This window comes from Nelumbo nucifera, chromosome 6 (genome assembly GCF_055504915.1).
Source record: "Nelumbo nucifera cultivar China Antique chromosome 6, China Antique-T2T, whole genome shotgun sequence".
Lineage (NCBI taxonomy): Eukaryota > Viridiplantae > Streptophyta > Magnoliopsida > Proteales > Nelumbonaceae > Nelumbo > Nelumbo nucifera.
In genome coordinates this window covers 58,603,251-58,617,661 of record NC_142654.1, presented here as the reverse complement: position 1 = coordinate 58,617,661, position 14,411 = coordinate 58,603,251, and the positions used below count along the sequence as shown (strand labels likewise).

At 44.4% G+C, this 14,411-nt stretch overlaps 1 protein-coding gene, 1 non-coding gene and 1 pseudogene across 2 annotated transcripts; 1 reads left to right on the top strand and 2 right to left on the bottom strand.

Annotated features, from left to right (window-relative positions):
• Nucleotides 1–9,608: 9,608 nt before the first annotated feature.
• Nucleotides 9,609–10,328, bottom strand: LOC148791087 (uncharacterized). The gene has a single exon (XM_088890390.1). The coding sequence runs from the start codon at nucleotides 10,326–10,328 to the stop codon at nucleotides 9,609–9,611; it is 720 nt and encodes a 239-aa protein (XP_088746516.1).
• A 1,967-nt stretch (nucleotides 10,329–12,295) lies between these two features.
• On the bottom strand, nucleotides 12,296–12,367 carry TRNAW-CCA (transfer RNA tryptophan (anticodon CCA)). The gene has a single exon. It is a non-coding gene; the product is annotated as a tRNA-Trp (tRNA).
• A 1,252-nt stretch (nucleotides 12,368–13,619) lies between these two features.
• LOC104601940 (protein translation factor SUI1 homolog) lies at nucleotides 13,620–13,999 on the top strand (annotated as a pseudogene).
• The last annotated feature ends 412 nt before the right edge of the window (nucleotides 14,000–14,411 follow it).

Below are 14,411 nucleotides of genomic sequence, written 5' to 3'. Positions count from 1 at the left end.
GAAAATTCATATGATGAGTGGATATGATCCTTCACAGAAAGGTGGTGGGGTTATGCAGCTGAAACAGTTGGCCTCATGCACCCTATGTGATTTCCCACATTTCCAGAGACAACCCGTAGTCTCCGTCGCTAAGAAAGGAGGGAAATCTCAGAGATGAATAAATGGAAATGGATCGTAGATTAAAATCCATATCTACGAAATGAACATGAATCAAATTATGTCGTGGACTGATGTTTGCTCTTTTATCAGAAAATGGCAAACGGATCATTTGCAAAGCTACTTGATGACAACAAGTTGAAAGGCCCAAACTATGCTGACTGGTATAGGAACCTTATGTTGGTCTTAACCTCTTAGAAATTGGACAAGGTAGCCAAGAATCCTGCCCCGGATCGTCCGGGGGATAGGGCTTCTGAGGCCCGAAGAAGAGAATACCAAGAATGGGAGGAGAAAAACTCCCTTGCCCGCTGCTATTTCATTGCCTCCTTGGACAATCCAATTCAGAGGCAGTTCGATCAGATCGAACTTGCTAAAGACGTATTGGACAGTCTTAGGACAATGTATGAAGAGCAGAATCATTCTACTCGGCAGAAGGTCTTGAAACAGTTCATGACCGCGCAGATGACCAAGGGCCAACAAGTTCACGACCATTGTCTCCGGATGATGGAATATATCAACGAACTAGAGGCTCTTGGATCCGGGCTGGATCTGGTAACTCAGATCGATGCTATTCTCAACTCTCTGCCTCCATCCTTTAATCCATTCATCATGAACTATAACATGAACAACCTGAACGTCAGCTTGCAGGAACTCAGCAATATGTTGCAGAGGGCCGAAGAATTGATTAAAAAGGATGAGCCCATTGCCATGCTTGTTGAAACTGGCAAATCGGGCAAGAAAAGGAAGGCGAAGAGAAAGCCCCAGAAAAAGGCTACCAAACCCAAGAAACAGAGGAAGGACAAGGCATCAGATGCCTGTCATTTTTGCAAGAAGACCGGCCACTGGAAAAGGAATTGTCCTGCCTACCTGGAATCCAAGAAAGGTAATTTCGAAACTTGTGTTATAGAAACCAATTTGTTGGTAGCTTCTGCGTCCTGGTGTATTGACTCCGGGGCTTCAACTCATGTGTGTAACTCACTGCAGGGGTTCAAGGTAAGCAGAAGGCTGAGTGAAGGAGAAGTCACACTCTACTTGGGGACTAGTGCAACTGTTGCAGCCGCGGCCATAGGAACCGTGGAATTATATTTTAGAGAAGGAATAATTGTACTGAAAGATTGTCTTTATGTACAAAATTTAAGAAGAAATTTGATTTCTGTCTCAAAACTGTGTGCAGATGGTTATTCTGTCTTCTTTAGTAATATGATTACTATCAAAAGAAACAACAGATTCATCGCGTACGGGGAACTGGAGAACGGTCTCTATGTTCTACATCCTTCTCTAGAAACTAACATAACCGAAACAAAGTCGGTTGAAAACCCCAAGAAGAGAGCCCGTGATAAAGTTAATCCCACGTGTCTGTGGCATTACCGACTTGGCCACATCGGTGTTGACCAAATCACAAGGTTGGTAAAGGATGGTCCTTTGGATTTTCTAGCTCTAGAAGATCTTCCCACCTGTCAGCCTTGCCTACAAGGCAAGATGACGAAACGGCCATTTAATGGTAAGCCTGAAAGATGTACAAGCACACTTGACCTAATAGATACTGATGTATGTGGTCCCCTGAGTGTTAGGACACGAAATCAACACGTGTATTTCATCACCTTCACAGATGATTTTTCACGATATGGTTACGTGTAACTAATGAGACACAAGTCTGAATCCTTTGAAAAGTTCAAAGAGTTTAGACAAGAGGTCGAGAAACAGTTAGGGAGAGAAATTAAAGCCCTTCGATCCGATCGAGGTGGCGAATATCTCTCTGACGAATTCAGGGACTACTTAAAGGACAATGGGATAGTATCACAATTAGCTCCTCCTGCTACACCACAACTTAACGGTGTTTCAGAGAGGAGGAATAGGACCTTATTAGATATGGTCCGGTCGCTTCTCATACACTCAGAGTTACCCACATCCTTTTGGGGTTACGCATTAGAGACTGCGATTTACGTGCTGAATCGGGTTCCAACCAAATCGGTTCCGAATACTCCATATGAACTTTGGACCGGAAAGAAACCAAGTGTCAGACACTTGAAGATTTGGGGTTGTCCAGCACACGTTAAAAGAACGAGTGCAGACAAGTTGGAATCTAAGACCAGCCGTTGCCTATTTGTAGGCTACCCAAAAGGCTCTGTAGGTTACCTTTTCTATGACCCAAGTGAGCAGAAAGTGTTCTGCAGTCGAAATGCACAATTCTTGAAAACCGACTATATCCTGGACACCCATCGTTAGGACGTTGTTCTTGATGAGGAGAGCTCAGGAGCAGTGGGAGATGTCCCACAAATTCCAGGTAGTGACCAACTTAGAAGATCCACTCGGGTATCCAGGCCACCAGTCCGTTATGGTTATGACCAGGATAGTTACCTGGTGGAAACCTTGACTAGTGAGGAGGATCCCGTGACTTACGCGGAAGCTATGTTGGACATAGATTCCCAGAAGTGGGTGGAGGCCATGAGGGCAGAGATGGACTCAATGGAGACCAATGGAGTCTAGACTCTAGTAAATCCGCCCTCCGGGGTAAAGGCAATCGGTTGGAAATGGATTTACAAGAGGAAGAAGGGCCCCAATGGTAAAGTTGAGACCTTCAAGGCTCGTCTGGTGGCAAAAGGGTACATTCAGAAAGAGGGCATCGATTATGAGGAAACCTTTTCGCCTGTGGCCATGCTTAAATCCATTAGGATCCTGCTAGCTGTAGCGGCATACCATGATTATGAGATTACAGATGGATGTCAAAACTGCATTCCTGAATGGAGATCTTACTGAAGATATCTATATGCAGCAGCCACAAGGCTTCATTGTTGCAGGTCAGGAAAACATGGTATGTAAACTTAACAGATCCATATATGGGCTTAAGCAAGCTTCTAGAAGTTGGAACATCCGTTTTAACTCTGCTGTCAAATCGTTTGACTTCGAGCAGAATCCGGATGAACCCTGTGTCTACAGGAAGTACAGTGGGGATAAGGTTACCTTCTTGGTTCTGTATGTAGATGACATTCTACTCATTGGGAATGATGTAGGAATGTTAACTATGGTGAAAGTATGGCTTTCGCAGCAATTCTCCATGAAAGATCTTGGAGAAGCCTCCTATATACTGGGTCTTCGACTCTATAGAGATAGATCGAAGCGGATAATAGGATTATCCCAATCTGCTTACATTGACAAAATAGTCAAAAGATACAGCATGGAAAACTCCAAGAAAGGAAATGTTCCTTTCAGACACGGAGTCACTCTCTCCAAGAAGATGTCTCCCAAGACTTCTGAGGAGATTGATGGCATGAAAGACGTTCCCTATGCCTCTGCCGTAGGGAGCATCATGTATGCCATGCTGTGCACTCGTCCTGACATTGCTCAGGCAGTGAGTGTAGTAAGCAGATTTCAGGCCAACCCAGGGCAGGAGCATTGGACTGCTGTGAAAAACATACTTAAGTACCTTCGAAGGACAAAAGAGTTTTGTCTGGTGTTCGACGGTAGCTCACTACAGATCCAGGGGTTTACAGATGCCGATTTCCAGTCAGACCCAGATGATAGAAAGTCTACATCTGGATATGTTTTCACGATAGGATCGTGTGTTGTTTCCTGAATGTCAGCGAACAGGGGTCCTAAGTAGCAAATTAACAGTCCACAACCCAAGCCGAACACATTGCCGTAAATGAGGCTGCCTTATGAATGAAAGTGTTCATTCCTGAATTTGGAATTCTGCACATCACCCATTCCACTATTGTGTGACAAGAGGAGGTTGATGTTGAGAGGTAGCAGCAGCGGAGAATGTGGCAGACCCATTGAATAAGCCACTGACACAGAAAGTGTTTATGAAACACATGGAAAGTCTGGGACTCCGGCTAGTACTTGATTGGACCTGAGTGCAAGTGGGAGCTGTTAGACAGTTTTGTATGCCCTTAGCTTCAATCAGAATGATGTACTTTATGAGTCTATTGTAAATGAATAAAGATACATATTTGATTCATGTTCCCTTGGTATGTTTCTGTGTAATACCCTTAAACTGGACACTTAATGAGACTCGTGTTAGTTTAGAATGTTCACAGCCAGTGGGTCGGTCTGGGGAGACCTATCCTGACAAGGCTGACACTGTGGTGCCACCAAGACGGTTGGGGTGACCTGTCTCAGCTGCCAGGGTGAGACCCTAGGCACATACAGTGTAGGATTAATTGAATCTTTGAACTGGACCAGATTTCCAGTATTGCCCTGGACCTTGGAGATTGATGGGCAAAACTGGAAAGTTACACCCGACCCCTAGACTCGATTATGATACTACACTAGGTGTCGGATTGGGCTGTCTTTGATGTACCAATCAGTGAGATCCTTAGCGGGGGTCAAAACCTGGGTATGTTAGGACAGTCCGAGAATTCATCTGAGTGGGTGATCATAGTGACAGGATCAGCCCCTTTGTCGGACAAAGGTAATGATCGGGGATGCACTCTCACTGATGGAAACCAAGACTGCCGGCAGCCTATTTCAACCGTTGAGATTTGTTTTGCAAAATATATTTTATATAAGATATAAAAGTATATATATGGTTTCTAAAATGTTTGCAAGAAGGTTTTAATTCCCGGGATCCATATGAGTGGAGAGTGCAACACTGTTCCTTGCAGCCGAGGGAGAGGTCCTCTCTTGTCGGGCAGTGTATGATCATTATGGGCTGAGAGGTTAAGTGTAAGACCATTGAGGATAATGCCTGATGGGCTAATCTTGCATCTGCCCACAGTCCCTGGGTGTTACAAGGTGGCTTGGCCCAGGGACCACTTAGTGTAAGTGTTGGGCCCATAGAGCTCATTTGATGGGTTTCAGGGGGTACACTGTCTTCAGCAGTGCATTCGGCCAGGCCTTGTAACAAAGGCTGGGCTGAACCCATGTGGCTGATGTGTTGATCAATGCTTGGGTCCCACGCCATACAAGGAAGCCCAACTGGGCAGCAATTTGGAAGGTTTTTGAGTACATAACCTTAAATAGGCCTTAAGCCCATTTCGAACTGGGCTGATTTGATCAGTCATCTAAAGGGGGCGAATTCTGAAGTGGGTCAGCTAAAAGGATTGGAAACCTCCTAATTAGATTAGGAGACAGCTGATCTGATCTGCAGATAAGATAAGGATTATCCCTTATCACTAAGGGACTTCTAACCCAAATATGATTTGGATTAGCAACTCCTAATCTGATTAGGAGCTGATCCCTTTAAGATTATAAAAGGGGAAAGGGGGCGGCAGCCTAAAAAAACACAATAACATCAATAGCATTCTTCTCTTTAAGAAAGAGAGATTAAGAGATTTCTTGCATACTGCGAATTCTCTTCTGCCGCCACCTTCCTGCCATTGCCATTCCTTCAGTTCGATCCTTGGGAGCAATCAAGGTTGGATTTTGATTTCAATCTTTTGGGAAAAGATTGATTGGAGCTGTACTCACAAGCCGTCCAGTTGATTCTTGCGAAGGGTCAAGTTCTTTTGAAGAACATTGCTGATTCTGCTCCATCCTTCACTACGCCATCTTCAGTGGGAGCAGATTTTGGATCCTTCCTTGGGCGTGAACACCTCCATTGGGAGATAGTATTTCTCCGTATCAGGTATAATCCTCTCCCACTCCTTTTGGTTCAGATCTGGTTCAGTTTATGGTTCAAGATTGATCCTTGAAAATATGATTTTCTAAATTGGGAATACGATTCCTAGTTGAAGGGAGAGATAAAATTTTTGAAATTCGCCCCTTATTCCGCAATCTTTGGGCGTCCATTGGATGGATCTCTCATCTCTTCACATACTATGTTCTTCTAAAAGAAATTCAGCTTGTTTTGGGCTGTGATTGTCACTAGTGGCTTGGCTTCCACCCACTTTGTGAAGTAGTTGATTTCCACGACCAAGAATCTCCCCTGCCCGGTTGCCGATGGGAATGGACCGAGGATATATATGCCCCACTAGGCAAAAGGATGTTGGCATGCCTCTGGCAGTTGTCACATTTACTAACAAGCTCGAGTGCATCCACTTTCATCGTAGGCCAATAGTAACCTTTCCTTAATGCCTTTTGGGCAAGTGCCCTACCCCCCAGGTGTCCTCCACAAAGACCTTCATAGATCTCGTGTAGCACCCGGTCTGCTTCCATAGGTCATAAGCAACGCAAGTAGGGGAGCGTGAAAGATCTCCTATATAATCACCCATTGATGAGAACGTACTAGGCTGACTGGCGCTCTACCCTCTGAGTTGCATTACGCTCTGCTGGTAGGGTCCCGTGGAGCAGATAGTTGACGAGTGGGTCAATCCAACTCAGTTTTTCTAGCAACATGGGAACGATCTCTTCTGCCCTCCTCAATATGGTGGGTTGGGGTAGGTCTTCTATGTATATTGTCCACATCGTGTTGTCGCTTGTACTCGCCAACCTCGAGAGCACATCGGCCTCGGTGTTATTTGATCTCGGTATTTGTTAGATGAACTAGGAGTGGAAGCCAGGCAGGAGTTCCCTCACCTTGGATAAGTATGCCAACATGGCAAGTTCCCGAGCCTCGTACTCACCGTTCACCTGATTTATGACCAAATGGGAATCACTACACACCACGACATTTTTTGCACCGACCTCCTTTGCCAATGTCAACCTAGCTATCAACGCCTTGTACTCCGCTTCATTGTTTGATGCTTCAAATCCGAACTGGAGAGCATACTCCATCTTCACTTCGCTCAGCCCATACAGTATGAGTCCGGCTCTGCTTCCTTGCTGGTTAGACAAGTCGTTAACATGGAGGATCCAGGGCTCCTCCTTCCAGGTCGGGTTTTCCCTAACCAGACCGGTGTCACGCTAGTTGATGCCTCCAACATGCCAGTTGGCTCAATCACTTTAGGGGACGTCATGCTGAATGTGCATTTCATGACAAAATCTGCTAGCACTTGAGCTTTAATGGCTGAGCATAGTTCGAACAGAATGTTGTACTCGCTCAGCTCAATGGCCCACTTCGTTAGTCTGCCTAAGACCTCGGGCTTCTATAGGACGTTTCTCAATGGTTTGTCAGTGAGGACAACGATTGTGTGACCTTGGAAGTAGGGGCGTAGTTTTTGAGCTGCGATCACCAGGGCATAGGCTAACTTTTCAATGTCAAAGGACTTCGTTTTAGCTGCCTACAAAACTTTACTGATATAGTAGGTAGGTCTTTGGACTTGGTCTACTTCTCGGATTAGTACAGAGCTGACCACCTCATCACTCATGGAGAGGTATAGTCTGAGCTTGTCTCTTGGTTCAGGTCGGGTTAAAAGTAGTGGTGTACTTAGGTATTTCTTCAACTCGTCGAACGCGAGCTAACACTCTACGGTCCATTCAAAGTCCTTGTTCTTTTTGAATGCTTTGAAGAAGGGTAGGCACTAACCAGCCGATTTAGAAATAAACTGGTTTAGGACGGCTATCCGGCTAGTTAGCCTTTGTACTTCTTTTATGTTCCGGGTGGTCTCATATCTAGGATGACCCTTATTTTTTTGGGTTGGCCTCAATGCCATGCCGGTTCACTATATAGCCCAGAAATTTACCCGATGTGACTTCGAAGGCGCACTTGTTCGGGTTGAGCTTCATTTTGAATTTTCTTAAAATTTGAAAAACAATATTTAAATCATCAAGTAAAGAACTAGAAAATTGGGTCTTCACGACCATGTCATCAACATAACACTCGATTTTATTTCCAATAAGAGGTTCAAAAATTTTATTTACAAGGCACTGGAAGGTCGTTCCGGCATCTCTTAGTCCAAAGGGCATCACTTTATAACAATACAACCCTAGTTCGATTACAAAAGTAGTCTTGTCCTGGTCAGCTAAGTCCATCCTAATCTTGTTATAGCCGGAGTAGGCGTCCATGAAGCTCAACAACTCGTGCCCTGAGGTCGCAACCAGGCGGTCTATTCTGGGAAGGGGGAAGCAATCCTTCGGGCAGGCTCTGTTGAGGTTGGTGTAGTCGATGCATATGCGCCATTTTCCATTGGCTTTCTTCACAAGCACAGGATTAGCTACCCAGCTCGGATACTGGACCTCTCTAACGAAGTCTGCTACGAGGAGCTTCCCGACCTCTTCATTAACTACCCTTCACCACTTCGAGGTGAGGTTCCCTTTTCTTTGTCTAACTGGCCTAACAAAGGGATATAATGCTAGGATCTATGTTGGGCATCTCTGTAGCCGACCAAGCAAAATCTTACTAGTTGTGACAGAAACGGTTCCTTTAGGCTTGCATCGATCTAGAGCATCTTCATGGGCTCGGTGTCAGAGATCGGGACCTGGACTATCTCCTCCATAGGTGCAGCTCACTCCTTGGTATGCTCGAGGGGTGGTTCCAATTCGACGTCGTCCACCAACTTTGCCTTGCCCTTTAGTGCGGCCACATAGCACTTGTGTGACTCTAACTGATCACCTCGTACTACTCCCACTCCGTAACTCATCGGGAATTTCATCGACAAGCAGTAGGTTGACACCACCGCACGTAGAGCATGCAAAATGGGCCGACCTAATATGGCGTTTAGGGGGACAGTGTTGCAACCACCAGAAATGTGTGCTTGAACTTTACTGTGTTGGGCCAGGTCCCTACTGCAATGAGGACCATTATCCTATTGAGTGGCTTTAGCACATCGCCACTAAACCCAACCAAGGGTGTATCTGCCGGTTGCAAATCTTTTTGTTCCAGCTTCAATTTGTCGAAGGCCTCCAAAAATAGGATGTTTGTCGAATTGCCTGAGTCCACCAGTATCTGCTTTACCTCAAAGTCATTGATTACCAAGTTGACTACGAGGGAGTTGTCATGCGGATATTGGATCCCGCGTGCATCATCCTCGGGGAAATAGATCACCTCCTCCACCCGAGGTCATTTTGGCAAGTTCTCATCTTTGCGTTCCAACTCCCGGACTACCGCCTTGCCTGTTGTTGTGTTGCAATCCGCTACGATAGACCGCCAGTGATCATGTTGATCACCCCACGGATCAATCTGTCTTTCCACTGGTGGTACCCAAGGTGGTTGCTGCTCGCGGTCATTCCACCTAATAGACTCTGGCGTGTCTCTCCGCGACTCCGCAGGTCAGTGGTTCGCTTCCCTATCGTCGTACTTAATAAACTTCTTTAGGTACTCGTGACGGATGAGCTCTTCAATCTCATCCTTCAGGTTGCGGAAACTCTCTATGTTGTGCCCGATGTCCCGGTGGAAGTGATAGTACTGGTTCGGATTCCTAGTGGCAGGGTCTCCTCACATCCTGGGTGGCCACTTGACGTAGCCAATGTCTTTAATGGACATTAAGATCTCGCCCCTTTTGGCATTTAGGGTTGTGTAGCTAGTCCTCTCAATAGGAGGGGTTCTAGATCGCTGACCTGACCTAGAACCCCGAGGTGGTGACTGACTTTTGCTCTTCAATCTGTTTCCCTTCGGCACTCTTTTGCCATTGGTGCTTGTTGTTGCTTGATTCTTCCTCCGTTCTCTTCCTTTTCCCAGCCTGGTGCTACTCCAGTCATGCCCCCAGAGCCTCTTCTGCCTTTATGAACTTATCGGCCTCCTCAAGGAACACCTCCATAGTGCTCGAAGGGTTCAACTCAAGGTGCCAATGCAAATCATGTTGGTGTACTCTTCTTTTGGCTGTGGCAAGTTGTATGACAGGGTCAAGGTTCAGTATCTGCGACCTCTTTGAGTTGAACCGCTTGATGTAGTCCCGTAGCGACTTCTTTTCTCCCTGGGCTATGTTGAGGAGGCTCGTCACTGACTTCAAGCACTTCTTGCTGGTGGCGAAGTGCACTGTGTAGAGGTCGACAAACTGCTTCCAACTCTTGACTGATCTTCGAGGTAGAGTCTGGAACCACAATCTTGCTTCTTCTTTTAGGGTTGTTGAAAATGCCATGCACAAGCTAGCTTCATCGGCTCCTGCTAGCAGCATCAAGGGTTGGAAGCTATCGACATGATCATTGGGGTCTGTCTTCCCCTTATATATCACCAAGGTTGGGGTCTTGAAACCTTTTGGCCTTAAAGCCGAAAGGATCTCCTGTGCTAAGGGGGAAGGTTGGCAAAACAATACAGGAGCCAGCTGTGTAGCTACTGAGCTCACTTCTTCTCGTTGTCTATCTGTTGTGATTGTTAGAGTAGTGGTATTCTTTGTTGAGGTGCGGCGTGCTCTACGACAACATCGCTTCTTCGCTACTTCTTGATTAGTACTATTGACTTTAGTATTGGTTGGCATTTTGGCCCGAGTGCTTCCTCTATCACGGACACTGCCCCGAGGAGGAGGCGGGTCCTTGTTATTGACATTCACATTGAGGGGGCGCTAGCTGTTGCAGACAAAGGGGTCCCGAATTGGGTCCTCACCTCTTGCCCCGAGTTGTTGGTTACTAACCTAAACTTTGCGGTGTTCGCGTTACGATTGTTGCTGCTGATCGGTCTTGCTTTGACGATTGTTCTGAGGTTGATTCCTGTGATCCATCACCTGGGGAGGTGGTGGTGTACACTGACCTACCGCTAGGTCCTAAGGAGGAGTCCGGCCACGAGGTGGAGTCGGGACCCGAGAAGGCCCTATACCCTAGGGAGGAGATCAGCACCCATTCTACTAGTTCTGATTTTGGTTCTGGTTCGACTGGAGTGGTGGAAACTACTACTGGTAGAAGTAGTACTACTAGTACTACTGGTACTGTTGGAACTGGTGGATTTGCTGCATTTAAAGCTGCATGGCCCGAACGCTCTTTACAAGCTCATGGAATTGTTGTGCACTGACCCTAGGAGGAACCACAGATGGCTCTGCGACCGGGATGGGGGCGCTCACATGACGCAGTGGAGCGTTGAGGGGCTATGTGTTGAATTCTGGGTTAAATGCAGTCTGCTCTTGCCCCCTAGTAATGGTCATCTTGATGCTTTTCCCGGTGCTACTTGAGGATGCCATTGATAAAACGCTGAGTGATTGAGGTAAAAACTTGACTTTTTTGTCACATTTCCCACAAACGACGCCAATTGATGGTGCGCGATCTGGATGCTCTTAGGTGGAGGGCAGCTCAAACGTAGGAGACCTAACTGGCTGGTCGAATTGCAAGAAAACAAGGATCAGAGGACCCGGGGCGGCTTACCTAGCGTGGTCGCTCCGATTCTTAAGTTAGTAGCTGATGTATGCGAGCTGTAAGCTTTTGAGAGTAATAGCTTGTAAGCAGTAAATCGCACATACCTTGTACAACTGTGGTAGACGCCCTTATATAGGTGATCTACCGTGGGTCTCACGAAACACCTCCGAGATCCCTAGCCTGTGCTGTTAGGAATCCGTTCTACCCTGAGAAATGGATATCGTGCTAGCTAATAAGGCTTATCGAGTCCGTTCGATCCAGGTGGGATGAGGATAAGACCTAAAGACATGCGGCGTGATCTCGCAAAGCTCAGAGACAACTGGCTAGTTTCTAGATGTTGACTACGTGTCACCTCGGTAGTTCGGGGCATCACAAGCTGCTCAGACCTCAACCCTAGCCGAGGCGACCGAGGCACCCAAGATGACATGTCCTACTGAGGTGGCAGGAAGTGCTGACTCGATGTCCAATCATCATGTCGCATCCACGTGTCCACTATTTACTAGGTTGGGCCAAATCACCCCTCATCAATTATGATAGATCTTTTATGGGTGACAAACAACTGAGAGGAGATGAAGAATAAAATACTTAGATAAACATAAAATATGTTATTAAGGTTTTAATCTTTCCGACTAAGATTAAGTGAAGTGATTATCTTAAAAGAAATGCATGATATTATGTGATGGGGACTATACAACTATCATGTATCAAAACAAATCAGTATATGATATATTATATATATGACATGTATTATAGAATCAATTCCACTTAGGTCAAATTGCCCAAAAGATTAACCCTAACTCAACCCAAAGTAAAATCGGATTCATAAATCTCAACCCTAATCCCAACATCAACCAGATTTAATTGGGTTCTGGCCAACGTGGCCCAACTTGGAGCTTTATTATCATATTTGCATTGGATGGCCTAATACTCTCGATTATCTACAAAACTCTGGATTATAGTGAGTAGTGGATAGCCGGAATCGTCACAAGTAAGGTAAGATCTAAATTCAGATTATTGCTCTGCTTCCAGCCTTCCACCACTTTTGACGATAGAGATTAAATGTTAAAAGAAAGTGTAAAAGGAAACAAGATTATGCGGGGTTTGAACCCGACGTGAATCGAACACGCAACCTTCTGATCTGGAGTCAGACGCGCTACCATTGCGCCACGGATCCATTTACTTCGTTTATTTAAAGACGTCTATAATTATATTAAGTATTATACTATCAGGCATTTACTGTTTTAAGTATTATTCAGGCCATAACCATCTCTACATCCCATTATTTAGGATAAATAAATCGTTGCTGAAACCTCACTAAAGTTTGGCAATTATAATCACCTCCCCTGAACTTTTTGTTAGGGTTGCAAGTGTACCTCCTTTGTTAGATTCCTCTAATAAGAGGTATAAGAATGTCTAAAATACCCATGCAATTACTATAAAGGCTGATTTTTATAGAATAAAAAAATAATGCAAACTTTATAAACAACACAAAAAAAGAGTTTAAAGTCTGAATTTTACCTTTGAGCAATTGATATGAAGGAAAAATTTGAAAAATAAATCAATTTCAAAAAAGAGATAAAAAGGAGAAATTTTGGAAAATAAACATTTTGATCAAAATTAATTTCATGTGTATTTTGGACATTTTCATGCCTCTTGTTAGAGGATTCTAATAGAGAGTATCTACTTACAACCATGTTAGGAAGTTCAAGAGAGGTGATTGCAATTACCAAATTTCAGAGGAAATTTCCGCAACGATCAAAAACTTTAGGAGAGAATTAAACAAGGGTAAAATACGAAAACCTCCCCTGAAGTTAGGGGTGGATTCGAGCCGAGCCAAGCCGAATAGTACAAGGCTCGAGCTCGGCTCGCCTAGGAAGTACAAGACTCGAGCTCGGTTCAAGCTAGAACCTTTAGCTCAAGCTCGTCTTGAGTCAAAAACTCGTAAGCTCGAGCTCGATTTGAGAAAAAATGTTTTATAAAAATAAATATATATAAAAAATATTTTTATTTGATATTTAAAAAATTAAGAATTATAATATTTCTATTATATATTATTTTCTATAATTATATTATAATATATATATATATATTCGAGCTCGATTGAAACCGAGCCAAGCTCGAGTAGCTCATGAAGAGCTCGACTCGTGGCCACCCCTACCTGAAGTTTTTGACAATCATAAAACCCCCCTTATAGTTTTATTTTAGTAAAAACTTCCCCTATATTTTTAATGAATTCGACAAAAACTTCCCTTCCATCAATGACCAAGATGAAAAACGTTAAATCGATTAATCATTTTTTCTAAATACCTATTTTAGCCCTATCAACATGTCATCCCCTTTTCCTCTCTTATCGATCTCTTTCTTTTGTAACTGGCCATACCTTCGAAACTCCATTTGTAGTCCTCCACTTTCAACATCCAAGGTTCATGTCTAAACTCGACATTCAGATTCCTATAGTGTTTCATCCCTTTACAGAGGCCAATGCTGAGGACTTGGGTGTTGGGGCATTTTGCTACAACATAGAAGCACGTGCATGGGCATTTGGGAGAAGGAGTATGTGCATGGGCATATACAACAGAGAAATGGTCGGAAAATCCTAACTGTGCAAGGTTTAAAGAAGGAATTTAGTTACTTCAAAATACTCAAGGATCTAAAGAAGGAATTTTGCTACAATGGTACTATTGTCCAGGACCCAAAGCTAGGCCAAGTTATTCAACTTCAAGGTGATCAATAGAAGAATGTGTTGACATTCCTCATTCAGGCCATAATTGTGAAGAAGGAACATATCAATATTCATGGTTTTTGAGCAGCAACAGACCAGTCCCTACATTATCATACTTTACACATGTTTGCAAAGAACTCCATTGTCCGAAGAGGAGGGACGCAACACTGATTTCACCAATCCAAACCCATTATTTATCTCTCTCTTTTCTTCTCCTCCCTCATCACTATCCCTATACAGCACCGAATTGCCCCCACATAACCCGGATCTCCATTTCAAATACAACACCACCGTTAGAACCATGGTGATCACCATTCCAAACCAAGCGCCGTCTAAAGAAGAAGACAAACTATCAAATTTGCAGTCAAATCGATGGTGACGACCATTGGTCAGATTCAAACGTCAAACGGAGAGAGAAAAAGAGAGAGTTCATATTATATTATGAGTTATGATCATTCTTCAATCTTCATTGTAGTTTGCAGGACAACTGATAGTT